This window comes from Salvelinus sp. IW2-2015, unplaced genomic scaffold, assembly GCF_002910315.2.
Source record: "Salvelinus sp. IW2-2015 unplaced genomic scaffold, ASM291031v2 Un_scaffold824, whole genome shotgun sequence".
NCBI lineage: Eukaryota > Metazoa > Chordata > Actinopteri > Salmoniformes > Salmonidae > Salvelinus > Salvelinus sp. IW2-2015.
Window position 1 is genome coordinate 334,939 of NW_019942623.1, and position 15,038 is coordinate 349,976.

Sequence of the window (15,038 nt, forward strand, 5' to 3'; positions counted from 1 at the left end):
ATACGATGAAGCCTTGTTGCCAGCAGAGGGTGACCTTTATCAAGTACAATTTGCCGTGCACAGAGAGAAAGAGAGAGAGGTGTGTATTGGTGTGTGGCTGTGTTGTGTGTTTGTGTGTGTGGTGTGGTGTGTGTGTGTTTGTTGTGTGTGTGTGTGTGTTGTGTAGTGTGTGTGTGTGTGTGGTGCCCGTGTTACTGGGGTTGGCCCCACCAGGCGGCACCGATCATTGAAAGCCTCATGTGGCCCTCTCTCCCAGGGCCGTTTGCGCAGCGGGGAATGTATGATCATAGGATCTAAGAGGAACAGGGAGTAGCGGAAACGGCTTTAGTCACCACAGCTCACTTCAACAGCTTATTAAATTTTCACGAAACCACTTTGTGGAGTCAATGTGTCTCTATGTTTCCTGCCATCGGATCAAGCATTCTCTTTTTCCTCCTTTTGATTCCTGCCTCGGGGGGGTTGACTCTGTGCATCGCTATATCAGCAACGCAATACGTTGACGCCGGTTTACACGGAAGTCAAAGACTCGAAGGTGAACTGTGTCAGTTGACAAAAATCACGCAAGGAGGTCGGTCCGTGTGCACAACTCGGTTTCAGGGTAGGAGTAGATCAGGACATCATGTGTGCCACGTTATCTTCACTCATTGTGATCTAAAATGGCACAACGATATATGACCACACTCCTACTCTGATATCTTAATGAATTGATGGGAAATAAGTCTTACATTTAATCAGATACTCAGTATGCCTCAATGCTCTGACCACAATAACTATGTGTCAGTACTAAGACAATGTGGCTTCCAACGCTGTTCAAAGGAAGCATTGAGTGTTAGAGAGGATGGACATGATGCTGCGAAATGCTTTGTTTAGTCCAATTGTGTCGAGAAGCAAGCCGCACGCTTCTTGACACACTGCTTCGTTAACCCGGAGCCAGCCGCACCAATGTTCGGAGGAAACACAGTACACTGGGACGTGTCCACCACAGGATCGCAGGATGACGATGAGACAGAGGACATCCTGCCGGCCAATATCCTCACAATACCGGACGACACTGGCCATATTGTGCGCCGCCTCATGGGTCTCTCAGTTGTGGCCGGCTGCGACACAGCCCGGATCGAACCCGGGTCTGTGTGAAGCATCAAGCACTGGAGACCAAGCAAAAGACCAAGGAGCTCTCCAAACAGGTCAGGGACAAGTTGTGGAGAAGTACAGATCAGGTTTGGGTTATAAAAAAATATCCAAACTTGAACATCCCACGGAGCACCAATTAAATCCATTATTAACACAAATAGAAAGAATATGCACCACAACAAAGCTGCTAAGAGGGGCCGCCCACCAACTCACGACCAGGCAAGGAGGGCATTATCAGAGAGGCAACAAAGAGACCAAAGATAACCCGAGAGCTGCAAAGCTCCACAGGCGAGATTGGAGTATCTGTCCTTGTTTTCATCGCAGGGATCTGGGAAACTGTCAGAATTAAGGAATGAGCAGAGACTTGCAGCTGTAATTGCTGCAAAGGTGGCTCACAAAGTATTGACTTTGGGTGGTAATAGCTATGCAAGTTCAGTTTTTTTGTCTATTCTTGTTTGTTTCACAATAAAAAAATATTTTGCATCTTCAATGTGGTAGGCATGTTGTGCAATACAAATGATTGTAATGGTTGTAGAGGCAACAAAAAATGAGAAATGCACCAGGGGTGAAAACTTTTGCAACCACTGTATCACAGGACTGCGGAGGTCGCGCCTCCTTTTTTATTTCTCAGCGTGTGAGTTTGCTCTAATTAGCGTAAGTAATTCCAGCTTTGTTTATGTTTCGACTAGAATGAGCTTTCTACGAAAGATCAGAGAATCACCTTTCGTTTTGCCTCATCCTCTTGACTCCTCGTTCTTTTCTCACCTCACTCTCCTCCCTCACCCCCCCTCTCTCATTAGTCTCTCTCCTTTCTTTCATTCTTCCTTTTCCTTCCACTCTTTCATGAGCCGACTCGCTCGCCTGTCAGTAATCTTATCCTGTGAGGGACTTTTTTTTTTGCCCGGAGCTGGGAGTCATGTTCTCTCCTCTCTTCTTCTCTCTCCTCTCTCTGTCTCTCTCATCTCTCTCTTCTCTATGCCTCCCTCAAGTACGGGCACTTGTACCGTAGCACTTGAGGAAATTTCCTCCACAGCTGGCACCTGTGAAAGAGAGAGAGAGAGAAATGGAGAGAGAGAAGAAGAAAAGGAGAGAGAAGGAGAGAAAGAGGAAGAGAACACAGGATAAAGGATGTACTGACAGCGAGGCGAGTCGGCTCAAATGAAGATTGAAGGAAAAGGAAGGAATGAAAAAAGGAGAGAGAGAGAGAGGGGAGACGAGGGGGGGGGGTGTAAGGAGAGAGAGTGAGGCGAATTAGACGAGAGTCAGAGAGGGATTGAGCAAAGCGAAAGTGTGATTCTGTGATCTTTCGCAGAAAGCTCATTGTAGTCGAAAACAAAAACAAAACTGAATTATTATGTTAATTAAAGGCAACTTCACACGCTGAGAAAAAAAAAAGAGAGGCAGCGACCGCCGCAGTCCTGTGAATAGGGACACCTGTCACAATCAGATTCCAATCCCAGATGTCTTTGCCACAACCGGGTTTGAGGAATAACACAAATAACCCGGCCGTGTCTCTGTGGCTTTGATGAGGACAGTGAAATGACTGCTATGCCGATGGCTGCTTACTCAGATTTTGGGAGGAGGGGGGAGGGGGTGAATAGGGAGGAGGGAAAGAGAGAGAGACAGAGAGAGAGGAGAGAGGTGGGTAGGCAGGGAAGAGAGATAGAGACGAGATGGAGACAGAGAGAGAGAGATGGCGCGGCAGATGTCTACATGTGAAAACGACACACTTCACGACACTGGTTTGGGTACTGGAGATTATCGTGAGGTGGTCCTTTAATGTAGGTGTGTGTGGTGTGTGTGTGTGTGTGTGTGTGGCACACTTATCTGATCACGGCACTTGATACATGGCAGCCTCATGCATGTCGTTTGTGTGTATCGCAGCTTAGACAGAATCAAGTCGGCTTTGGAGAGAAACTTTGTCATCGTTACCAACTCTCATCAACAAGATCTTCTCTGCATATCTTACTAATCCCAAGACTGGATGAGAGAGTTATATAACGTTTTTTTCTTCTCTGGGGCAATCCGCGCGCCATAAACACCTTCACTGCACAATTCGAAAGCCGATGAGTGTTATTTGAATGTTTTTGCCGTTCTTTTCGCTGTCTTCTTCACTCTCTTTCCCCCTTTCCTCCTTCACGGAAATGCTCGTACTATACCGAGCTTATTTCCAGACTATCTCTTCGCCTCATTCCCTGGGCTACACTCTTGACATCCATTGCTTTTCTACGTCTCTTCCTCTCTTCTTTCTGATTCCTCTTCGATGTTTGTTTCCCCTCCTGATGTGTTTCTGCCTTTTGCAAAGGGCAGAACAAAATGTCGCTCCAATCCACAGGGTGAAGCGACGTGAAAACTTTCTCTGGTGGGGGCCAAATGTTTTAGTTTTCTCGCGGCAGACAGTAGATGAGACCCCCCGCTATATGTGCCAGTTGACTCTCTCCTCTGCTACTCTTCTTTCACCCGCGCCACTCGGTTGCCATGGCAACGTTTGATGTCCAGTATCTAGTGCTGGTGAACAAGTGGTCCTGTGTCCCAAATGTACATATTCGCTAAATCAGTGCACTCTTTTTGACGCAGGCTCCATAGACTGCCACAAATGCTCACGTGGATGCACAAGTCAAAGTAGTGCACTATGTAAGGAAAAGGCCATTTGGGACCCACAGGCCTGTTGTTTTCTACATGACGGCATGCGCAGATCATCACTGAAGAGTCATCACGGACTGCCTGTGAAGTCGAGGAGGAGGAGAGGAGGCAGGAGAGCCCACTTCTGGACTGATGGCAAACCTATATACGTTTGTCAAACTTTATCTCCCTTGCGACAAAACAATCCGGTGCAGCATTTTGGCAAAGACACCTGCTTTTGACCTTTCGAGACTAAAACTGAAATATGATAAAAAATGATGAGTATGGTGAGTGTTTATGAATGTCAGGTTGAACAGCGTGCTGTGGTCATACATCCAGTGGTGTAATATGTCAGCGTGCCTCATCACTACGGTTTTAAATGGCACCTCTATTCCCTACATAGTGCATTCTTTTGACCAAGGCTCTAGGGCTTGGACAAGAGTAGCGCACTATATGGGGAATAGAGTGCCTTTTGCAACGCAGTCTAGGTATGGCTGTGGAGCTGGGACTCCAGTCTCACTGCCAATAGCCAGGTTGGGAGGGTGAGGTGGGCATTGCATGTTGGATTCTGAGTAGGGACTTCCAACCCAAGCCTCTTAGTTCAGGACCTGGAGCATGCGCCCTGAACAGAAGGGGGAATGGGGGCCAGAACAGCCGGATGGGGGGCCCGAGGCGATGGAAGGATGGAGAGTGAGGGACTGTGGGCCGTATTAATGTGACGTAATACGGTGGTGGTAGCTAAGCCACCTAGCTAAGCACACTGCACTACCAACATCAACGCACAACCACACAACCCACACATCACACACCACACACACACACACACACACACACACCACACACCACACACACACACACACACCACACACACACACACCAACACACACACACACACAGAAACACACACACACAAACATACACCCTGATGACCACACACTGGTATAGAGCGCGTCCATAAAGCTATTTCACTATAAAAAATTCACCTGCCCATTTGTGTGCTATGTTCATCAGCCTGTCATTGTAGTGTTCTGGATCACTCGGTAAGAGCATCTGTTAAATGAATAGAATGGTCCTGGTTAGTCCTACACTCTCATATGGGGTGTTGTGTTTTGTTGAGGGAGAGGAGAGGAGAGGCGGATTCAGAGGACACACCGCACGCACGCACACACACACACACACAGCATCAGCAGACCTGCCTCTGTCCCTAATCTCATTCGATGTGTGTGTGAGATGTACGTGGGAAGAATCAATGTTTCTGAAAGAGCATTTCATTAGAGAGTCATAAGAGGAGAGATAGCAGGTACAGGATAGCAACGTTACGGAAAAGCTGGAATTCCTCCTCCTAATGGCGATAGACGGGAAGGTGGCAGCGGCGAGGGCTAACTGTAAACAGAGAGGGGAGTCTGCAGTTTCAATGGGATGACGGGTAATGTGAAGATACAGCGACGTGATTCGCTACATGAGGACCTCGTGATGTAATATGACATTTAGCAGACCTTTTATCCAAAGCAACTTAGAGTCATGCGTGCTACATTTTATGGACGGATGGTCCAAGGAAGTGCTGCAGCACCATGCTCTACCTACATCGGTGACCTAGGATACAGAGGGCCAGTAAATGAATGACTCGGGCACCGATCATTAAAGCCTTCATGTGGCCCTCTCTCCCAGGGCCGTTTGCGCAGCGGGAATGTATGACTCATAGGATCTCAAAGGGAACAGGGAGTACGGGAAGACGGCTTTAGTCACCACAGCTCACTTCACAGCTTATTAAATATTTTCAGAAACACTTTGTGAGTCAATGTGTCTCTATGTTTCCTGCCATCGGATCAAGACATTCTCTTTGTCCTCCTTTTGATTCCTGCTCAGTTGACTCGTTGGCATCTGGCTATATCCAGCAACAATTACGTGTGACGCCGGGGTTATCACGGAATCAAAGAACTGGAAATGGTGACGTGTCAGGTTGACAGAAAACTCACGCAATGAGGTCGGGTCCCGTGTGCACAAATCGTTTCAGGGTAGGAGTACTGATCTAGGACCAGGTCATGGTAGTCCACGTTATCTTTCACTCATTGTGATCTAAAATGGCAAAACTGATACTAGACCAGCACTCCTACTCTGATATGCTTAATGAATATGGGAAATGAAGTCTTACATTTATCATGATACCTCAAGTATGCTTAATGCTCTGACCACATGAACTATGTGGTCAGTACTAAGACCATATGTGGCTTCCCAACGCTTGTTCAAGAGGAAGCATTTGAGTGTTAGAGAGGATTGGACATGAGTGCGCAAATGTTTGTTTATCCAATTGTGTCGAGAAGCAAGCCGCACTGCTTCTTGACACACTGCTTGCTTAACCCGGAAGCCAGCCGCACCAATGTGTCGGAGGAAACACAGTACACCTGGCGACCGTGTCCACCACAGGAGTCCACCACAGGAGTACGATGAGACAAGGACATCCCTGCCGGCCAAATCCTCAACAATACCGGACGACACTGGGCCAATTGTGCGCCGCCTCATGGGTCTCTCAGTTGTGGCCGGCTGCGACACAGCCCGGGATCGAACCCGGGTCTGTAGTGAAGCATCAAGCACTGAGACCAAGCATAAAGACCAAGGAGCTCTCCAAACAGGTCAGGGACAAAGTTGTGGAGAAGTACAGATCAGGGTTGGGTTATAAAAAAATATCCAAAACTTTGAACATCCCACGGAGCACCATTAAATCCATTATTAACAAATAGAAAGAATATGGCACCACAACAAAGCTGCCAAGAGAGGGCCGCCCACCAAAACTCACYGACCAGGCAAGGAGGGCATTAATCAGAGAGGCAACAAAGAGACCAAAGATAACCCTGAAGGAGCTGCAAAGCTCCACAGCGGAGATTGGAGTATCTGTCCTTGTTTTCATCGGCAGGGACTGGGAAACTGGTCAGAATTTAAGGAATGARGAAGAGACTTGCAGCTGTAATTGCTGCAAAAGGTGGCTCTACAAAGTATTGACTTTGGGTGGGTGAATAGCTATGCAAGTTCAGTTTTTTTGTCMTATTTCTTGTTTGTTTCACAATAAAAAATATTTTGCATCTTCAATGTGGTAGGCATGTTGTGCAAATCAAATGATTGTAATGGTTGTAAGGCAACAAAAAATGAGAAATGCCAAYGGGGTGAAAACTTTTGCAAGCCACTGTATTCACAGGACTGCCGGAGGTCGCTGCCTCTCTTTTTTATTTCTCAGCGTGTGAAGTTTGCCTCTAATTAACGTAAGTAATTCCAGCTTTGTTTATGTTTCGACTAGAATGAGCTTTCTACGAAAGATCACAGAATCACACTTTCGTTTTGCTCAATCCCTCTCTGACTCTCTCGTTCTATTTCGCCTCACTCTCTCTCCTTCACCCCCCCCCTCTCTCATTAGTCACTCTCTCCTTTCTTTCATTCCTTCCTTTTCCTTCCACTCTTTCATGAGCCGACTCGCTCGCCTGTCAGTACATCTTTATCCTGTGCAGGGACTTTTTTTTGGGCCAGGGAGCTGGGGAAGTCATGTTCTCTCCCCTCTTTCTCTCCTTTCTCTCTCTGTCTCTCTGTCTCTCTCATCTCTCTCTTTCTCTATGGCTCCCTCAAGTACGGGCACTTTGTACCAGCACGTTGAGGAAATTTCCTCCACAGCTGTGCACCTGTGAAAGAGAGAGAGAGAGAGAGAATGAGAGAGAGAGAGAAAGAGAAAAGGAGAGAGAAAGGAGAGAAAGAGGGAAGAGAACACAGGATAAAGATGTACTGACAGGCGAGCGAGTCGGCTCATGAAAGAGTGGAAGGAAAAGGAAGGAATGAAAGAAAGGAGAGAGAGAGAGAGGGGAGACGGAGGGGGGGGGGTGGGGGTGAAGGAGAGAGAGTGAGGCGAAATAGAACGAGAGTCAGAGAGGGATTGAGCAAAGCGAAAGTGTGATTCTGTGATCTTTCGCAGAAAGCTCATTGTAGTCGAAAACAAAAACAAAACTGGAATTACTTATGTTAATTAAAGGCAAACTTCACACGCTGAGAAAAAAAATAAAAGAGAGGCAGCGACCGCCGGCAGTCCTGTGAATAGGGACACATCCTGTCAACAATCAGATTCCAATCCTCCAGATGTCTTTGCCACCAACCGTGTTTGAGGAATAACACAAATAAACCCGGGCCTGTGTCTCTGTGGCTTTGATGAGACAGTTGAAATGACTGCTATGCCGATGGCTGTTTACTCAGATTTTGGGAGGGAGGGAGGAAGGGGGTGAATAGGGAGGGAGGGAAAGAGAGAGAGACAGAGAGAGAGGAGAGAGAGTGGGGTAGGCAGGGAAAGAGAGATAGAGACAGAGATGGAGAGACAGAGAGAGAGAGATGGCGCGGGCAGATGTCTACATGTGAAAACGACACACTTCTACGACACTGGTTTGGTACTGGAGATTATCGGTGAGGTGGTCCTTTAATGTAGTGTGTGTGTGTGTGTGTGTGTGTGTGTGTGTGTGTGCACACTTATCTGATCACGGCACTTGATCATGGCATGCCTCATGTGCATTCGTTTGTGGTGTATGCAGAGCTTTGACAAGAATCAAGTRYGCTTTGGAGAGAAACTTTGMCATCGTTACCAACTCTCATTTCCAACAAGATCTCTCTGGCATATCTTACTTAATCCCAAAGACATGGATGAGAGAGTTATATTACGTTTTTTTTCTTCCTCTGGGGCAATCCGCCGCCAATAAACACCTTCAATGCACAATTCGAAAGCCGATGAGTGTTATTTGAATGTTTTTGCCGTTCTTCGCTGTCTGTCCTTCACTCTCTTTCCCCCTTTCCTCCTTCACGGAAATGCTCGTACTATTACCGAGCTTATTTCCAGAAACTATCTCTTCGCCTCATTTCCCTGGGCTTACACTACTTGACATCTCATTGCTTTTCTACGTCTCTTCTCTCTCTCTTTCGTATTCCTCTCTCGATGTGTTTTTTCCCCCTCCTTGATGTGTTCTCGCCTATTTGCAAAAGTGGCAGGAGACAAAATGTCGCTCCAATTCACAGGAGTGAAGCCTGAAGTGAAGACTTTCTCTGGTGGGGGCCCAAATTGTTTTAGTTTTCTCGCGGCAGACAGTGAGATGAGACCCCCCCCCCCGCTATATGTGCCAGTTGACTCTCTCCTCTGCTATCCTCTTCTTTTCACCCGCGCCACTCGGTTGCCATGGCAACGTTTGATGTCCAGTATCTAGTGCTGTGGTAAACAAGGTGGTCCTGTGTCCCAAATGGTACCATATTCGCTAAATAGTGCACTCTTTTTGACCAGGCTCCATAGGACTGCACAAATGCTCACGTGGATGCACTAGTCTAAAGTAGTGCACTATGTAAGGAATAAGGGCCATTTGGGACACAGGCCTGTTGTTTTCTACATGACGGGCATGGCGCAGATCATCACTGAAAGTCATCAACGACTGCTCGTGATAGTCGAGGAGGAGGAGAGGAGGCAGGGAGAGCCCACCTTCTGGACTGAGTGGCAAAACCTATATAACGTTTGTCAAACTTTATCTCCCTTGCGACAAAACAATCCGGTGCAGCATTTTGGCAAAGACACCTGCTTATTGACCTTTCGAGACTAAAACTGGAAATATGATAAAAAAATGATGAGTATGGTGAGATGTTTATGAATGTATCAGGGTTGAACACGGTGCTGGGATCATAAATCACAGTGGTGTAATATGTCAGCCGTGCCTCATCACTAGCGGTTTTAAATGGCACCCTATTCCCTACATAGTGCAATTCTTTTGACCAAGGCTCATAGGGCTCTGGACAAAGGTAGCGCACTATATGGGGAATAGAGTGCCATTTGCAACGCAGTCTAGGTAATGGCATGCTGGAGCTGGGACCAGTCTCACTGGCCATATAAGCCAGGGTTGGGAGGGTGAGGTGGGGCATTGCATGTTGGATTCTGAGGTAGGACTTCCAACCCCCAAGCTCTTTCAGTTTCAGGACTGGAGCATGCGCCCTGAACAGAAGGGGGGAATGGGGGGCCAGAACAGCCGGAGTGGGGGGCCCCGAGGCAGATGGAAGGATGGAGAGTGAGGGGACTGTGGGGCCGTAATTAATGTGACGTAATACAGTGGTAGGTTAGCTAACACACTCAGCCAGCCTGACATCACACTGCTGACACACACACACACACACACACACACACACAAACATACACACTGATGACACACACACTGGGGTATAGAGCGCGTTCCTATGAAAGCTATTTCACCTATTTAAAGAAATTCACCTGCCCATTTGTGTGCTACTGTTCAGTCAGCCTTGTCATTGTAGTGTGTTCTGGACTCACTCTGGGTAAGAGCATCTGTTAAATGACTAGAATGGTCCTGGGTTAGTCCTACAACTCTCCTATATGGGGTGTTTGTGTTTTGTTGAGGGGAGAGGAGAGGAGAGGCGGATTCAGAGGACACACACGCACGCACGCACACACACACACACACAGTCATCAGCAGACCTGCCTCCTGTCCACTAATCTCATTCGATGTGTGTGTGAGATTACGTGGAGGAATCAATGTTTCTGGAAAAGACATTTCATTAGAGAGTCCAGTAAARGGAGAGATAGCCAGGTTACAGGATAGCCAGACGTTACGGAAAAAGATGGAATTCTCCTCCCTAAATGGCGATAGACGGGAACGGTGGCAGCGGCGAGGGGCTAACTGGTAAACAGAGAGGGGAGTCTGCCAGTCTTCAATGGGATGACGGGTAATGTGAAAGATACAGCGACGTGATTCGCCTACATGAGGACCTCGTGAATGTAATATATGACATTTAGCAGACGCTTTTATCCAAAGCAACTTAGAGTCATGCGTGCATACATTTTATGGACGGATGGTCCAAGGAAGTGCTGCAAGCACCATGCTCTACCTACATCGGTACCTCATTGGATACAGAGGCAGTAAATGATGACTATCCTCCCCAAAGTTCACATCGGTAGAGGAAAGGTCCTCTGCCTGGGGCTGCATCCATAACCGCACCCTATTCCCTACACGGTGAACTCCTTTTGACCAGGGGCCCATAACAAGAGTAGTGCACTATGTAGGGAATAGGGCGCCATTTTGGTACGCAGCCTGATAACAAGGCATGAGAACGCTCRGCCCCCTTCGAGTAATGTGTTATTCTGGTAAATGGTTCTCGAGAAACTAACGGCCGCTTCCCCGAACCACTCCCCCACCGCTCGAGTTTCCAGACAGGGCCTTTCTCCTTCAATCTACATTAGAGTACGGAGATACTGTACACGGAGACACCGTAATGCAGTGAGTATCCAATCAGTCATGTTCAGGAACCTATGTTCGACCTTTACAATGGTATGGAATGTGTATGACAAGGGAGAAGACAGAGGGTAGTAGATCCATGCCTACGTTGACGCACATCAGCATTTTGGATATATACTGTATATTCAGAACATGCACCGTATATTTGTATTTAAAAAGGGGCAATGTGTGATTCAAACAACAACAAAGTGGGATCAAAATGACGCTTTTAACCACGTCTTGAAGCTTTAGTGTTTGTTTACACTGACATTGTTTACACATTCCGAAATACGTAAGTTAGCATGGATCGTTTCAAGGCTATTTACTAGAATCCCAAGATGTGTCCCAATTGGCACACTGCAAAAAAAAAGTATTATTAAATAGATGTTTTTTTTTCTTCTCACCCATCCGCACTTATGAGGTATTTCTGTATTGCATTTGAAATAAATGAGATAACATTTCTGAAAACATGTTTTCACTTTGTCATTATGGGCTATTGTGTGTAGAAGGGTGAGAAAAATATATATTTCATACATTTTCAATTAAGGCTGTAACACAACCGAATGTGGAATAAGTCAAGAGGTATGAATACATTCTGAAGGCACTGCAATGCACTTTATTTTACCAGAACCATATGGCCCTAGGTCATTTATTTAACCTTTATTTAACTAGGCAAGTCAGTTAAGAACAAATTCYTATTTACAATGACGGCCTAATTTAATAGGGTGCCATTTTGGATGRGAACACAGACCGGATACAGCTGTCCAAAAAGGTTACTACTGTTCAGTTTCTCTGGCAAAACAACACACAAATCCAGCTGTTTGAAATTAGAATATTCCGACAATGCCTTTCACATTTCTGTTGTTTTTCTCTATTTCACACTGGCATCATGCTGCCTTTAATGTGTCAAAACCGCCTAAAAGCTTATTATATCTGTCAGTTGTAGGATGCATACTTCAAGTAGAAACAGCGGGTAATTGAACGAAGCSAGGTACGAGGGGTAAATGTACGATTGCGCCCTTTGTTGTCTTAACAACTCGCACGCTTTCTCAGAGCGATCTAAACCAGCCCTTTCCGGTTTGACGCCGACTTCTCCTCACATGAGACTTATCGTTCAAAGTGTTTATTGGGCTCTGAATCCACAACAGGAACAGGTCTAAAAAAAAAAAGTATTCGGCTTGGTGTCTTTGGGATTCAATTCAGTTCGGTTAAGAGAACAAAAAGTCCTGTGTGGATTTACACTAGGGGTGACAAATGTTCTGAATCAATCACAGCTGGGAATCCAGGGGAGGGGAGGCTGGTAACACCGCTAAAGGGGAACGGGGGGATAAAGAGAGTTTGTGTCCCAAATTGCACTCTATTCCCTACATGGTGCACTACTTTTGACCAGAGGGACCTTGTCAAAAATAGTGTGTGGGGAATAGGGTATCGTTTGGGACTCAGACTCTGAGACTATTAACCGGACTCTAGCCCTGGTTTAGTGGCCGTCGACATATACATCTCCCCTGGGACAGACACTCTGAAGAGCCAATCTCTAAGGGGCAGGCTAGCTAGCTGCTTCCTCTACTCGGTAGGAGAGTGTGTGTGTGTGTGTGTGTGTGTGTGTGTGTGTGTGTGTTCAACATACAGTTTGAGGTAAGAGGTTGAAGTAAGTACATCCACCTGTTAAACGTACAGTTTGAGGTAAGTTCAAGTCTTTACTCAAGTTCACGTGTTTACTCCCTTCCAGCCTCTGCTTTTTGGGAGCATATGTTTGTGTTGCATGTGAGTGTACATACACGCACGAGTGTGTGTGTGTGTGTGTGTATGAGCATGTGCACCTATGTGTGAAGGTCAGGTGCCTCGCGCCAGCCTGCTAAGTATGCCACCACCCCTACGTACCTCCATACGGGAATGGCCAGGCAAGTGTCCAGACGCTCTCACCACCCCCAGCCTGGCAGTCTCTCCCTGGAACTGGGAGGTTGGCATCAACCCTGGCTGTGCCAGGCTCCAGCCTAATGAGGGGGACATTAGAGTGCTAGAGTGCATGGGCCTAGCCATCCATGCTAAGAGAAAGGAAGAGGGAAAGTGATTGAGAGATTGAGAGAAAGAAATAAAGGGTGAGAGATATGAGAGAGAGAGAAATAAATAAAGGGTGAGAGCAAGAGAGAGAGAGAGAGAGAGAGAGAGAGAATAAATAAATAGAGAGCGAGAGAGAGAGAGAGAGAGAGAGAGAGAAAATAAATAAAGGGTGAGAGCGAGAGAGAGAGAGAGAGAGAGAGCGAGAGAGAGAAATAAATAAATAGAGAGCGAGCGAGAGCGAGAGAGGAGCGAGAGAGGAGCGAGAGAGAGAGCGAGAGAGAGAGCGAGAGAGAGAGAGAGAAAGAAGGAGACAGAGAGAGGGACAAACCCTGTCTGCAGCTGGAAGATGAGAGAAAGGGGCAGAGAGAGCATGAGCAGGGTGACATATGGATGCTTGAGTTCCTGCAGACCCCCCCCCCCCTTCCCTCTCTGCATTACCCTCAGGGCCGATGGTGGAGAGGGGTCCAGCCAGCAGGGTAACGATGGCAGGTTTATAAGGCGCTTAGCCCGACTGTGGAGCCTGTGGTGCAGCTACTGTGACAGAGCGAGAAAGATGGTGGTGGAGAGGAGAGGCTGGAGGCCCAGGCAACAGCTGCTTCTGCGGGTTGAGCAAAGGACTCGGAGCCCCTCTGAGAGCCAGAGGGAGGACTAGTGTCACCACTGCCGGACAAACACACCACATGGGGTTTGTCGTAATTGCAGTCATCCACACGCTCTCATCCACCAATCCCCATTCATTACCAGTTGTTTATAACCATCGCAAAATAATAGAGGGGAAATAATTCAAATTACAGGGGACAAACATGTAATTCCATTCAGATTTCTCTCTCTTTCTGTCTCTTTCTCTCTCTCTCTCTGTCTGTCTCTCTGTCTGTCACTCTCTCTCTCTGTCTCTCTTTCTGTCTCTCTCTCTCTCTGTCTCTCTCTCTGTCTCTCTCTCTTGCCAGATGAGGATTGAGGCGCAGAGAGAGCGACCGAGAGAGAGAGCGAGCGAGAGAGAGGCTTTAATTAATTATTCAGGGCTGTTTAGTACCACTCTGATGCGACTCGCGTCAGAGGGGCAGTATGTCGAGTCACAGTCCCCGGCCCCTAATTAAGATTAAGACCACTTGTCACATTGCATGCACACTCACACACACACACACACGCACACACACGCACACACACGCACACGCACACGCACACACACCACACACACACACACACACACACACACACACACACAACACTGCCAGGACTTTAGCTTTTTAATAACAACAGGGGGAGTGGACAACGCTGCTCCATCGTGAGGACAATACACACTTGTGCACAAAAAACATACACACACACACACAACATCCAACAGAGGGACATGTTGCCTTTGCGCCATTGTCCTAACATCCTAGCAGCTTGGCATCACACCACGCATCACAGGAGATAGAGGACTGTGTGAGTAAGAAGGGCGTTCATCGAGGCAGGGCCACCACTGCGCTCCTATAAAGCACCATTACATGCATACAGGGTAATTACCCTGGCAGGCACAATGCAAACAGGGATTATCACTGTGTGACTGAGTCTCTATCGACTTACCTCTTGCCGCTCAGAGATCATAATGGAACATACTGTACTGGAAGGCTACGCGACTCCCAAATGGCAACCTATTGCTATATAGTCCCGCGGCTGAAACGAGTTGACGATCCCTGGCCTACGGTGATATTGACATGATCACTTTAGTGAGTTACTGGTGTCCTCGTATTATCCACATTGACTACCACTCTAGGAGACAACCAGTGTTGTGCAGCTCTATGGACTTATTAGTCAACATGCAATAAGGGAAGAGACTGTGTGTGTGTGTGTGTGTGTGTGTGTGTGTGTGTGTGTGTGTGTGTGTGTGTGTGTGTGTGTGTGTGTGTGTGTGTGTGTGTGTGTGTGTGTGTGTGTGTGTTGGGGTGTTGTGTGTGT

At 47.2% G+C, this 15,038-nt stretch overlaps 1 protein-coding gene across 1 annotated transcript in view; it reads right to left on the minus strand.

Annotated features, from left to right (window-relative positions):
* Positions 1-7,361: 7,361 nt before the first annotated feature.
* Positions 7,362-15,038, minus strand: part of LOC112068998 (catenin alpha-2-like) — a 103,826-nt gene continuing 96,149 nt past the window's right edge. Inside the window, exons 7-8 of the mRNA XM_070438360.1 lie at positions 12,918-13,081; positions 7,362-7,418 (exon numbers count right to left, since the gene is read on the minus strand). Coding sequence (XP_070294461.1) covers positions 7,362-7,418; positions 12,918-13,081 — 221 coding nt within the window. The remainder of the gene's footprint in view (positions 7,419-12,917; positions 13,082-15,038) is intronic.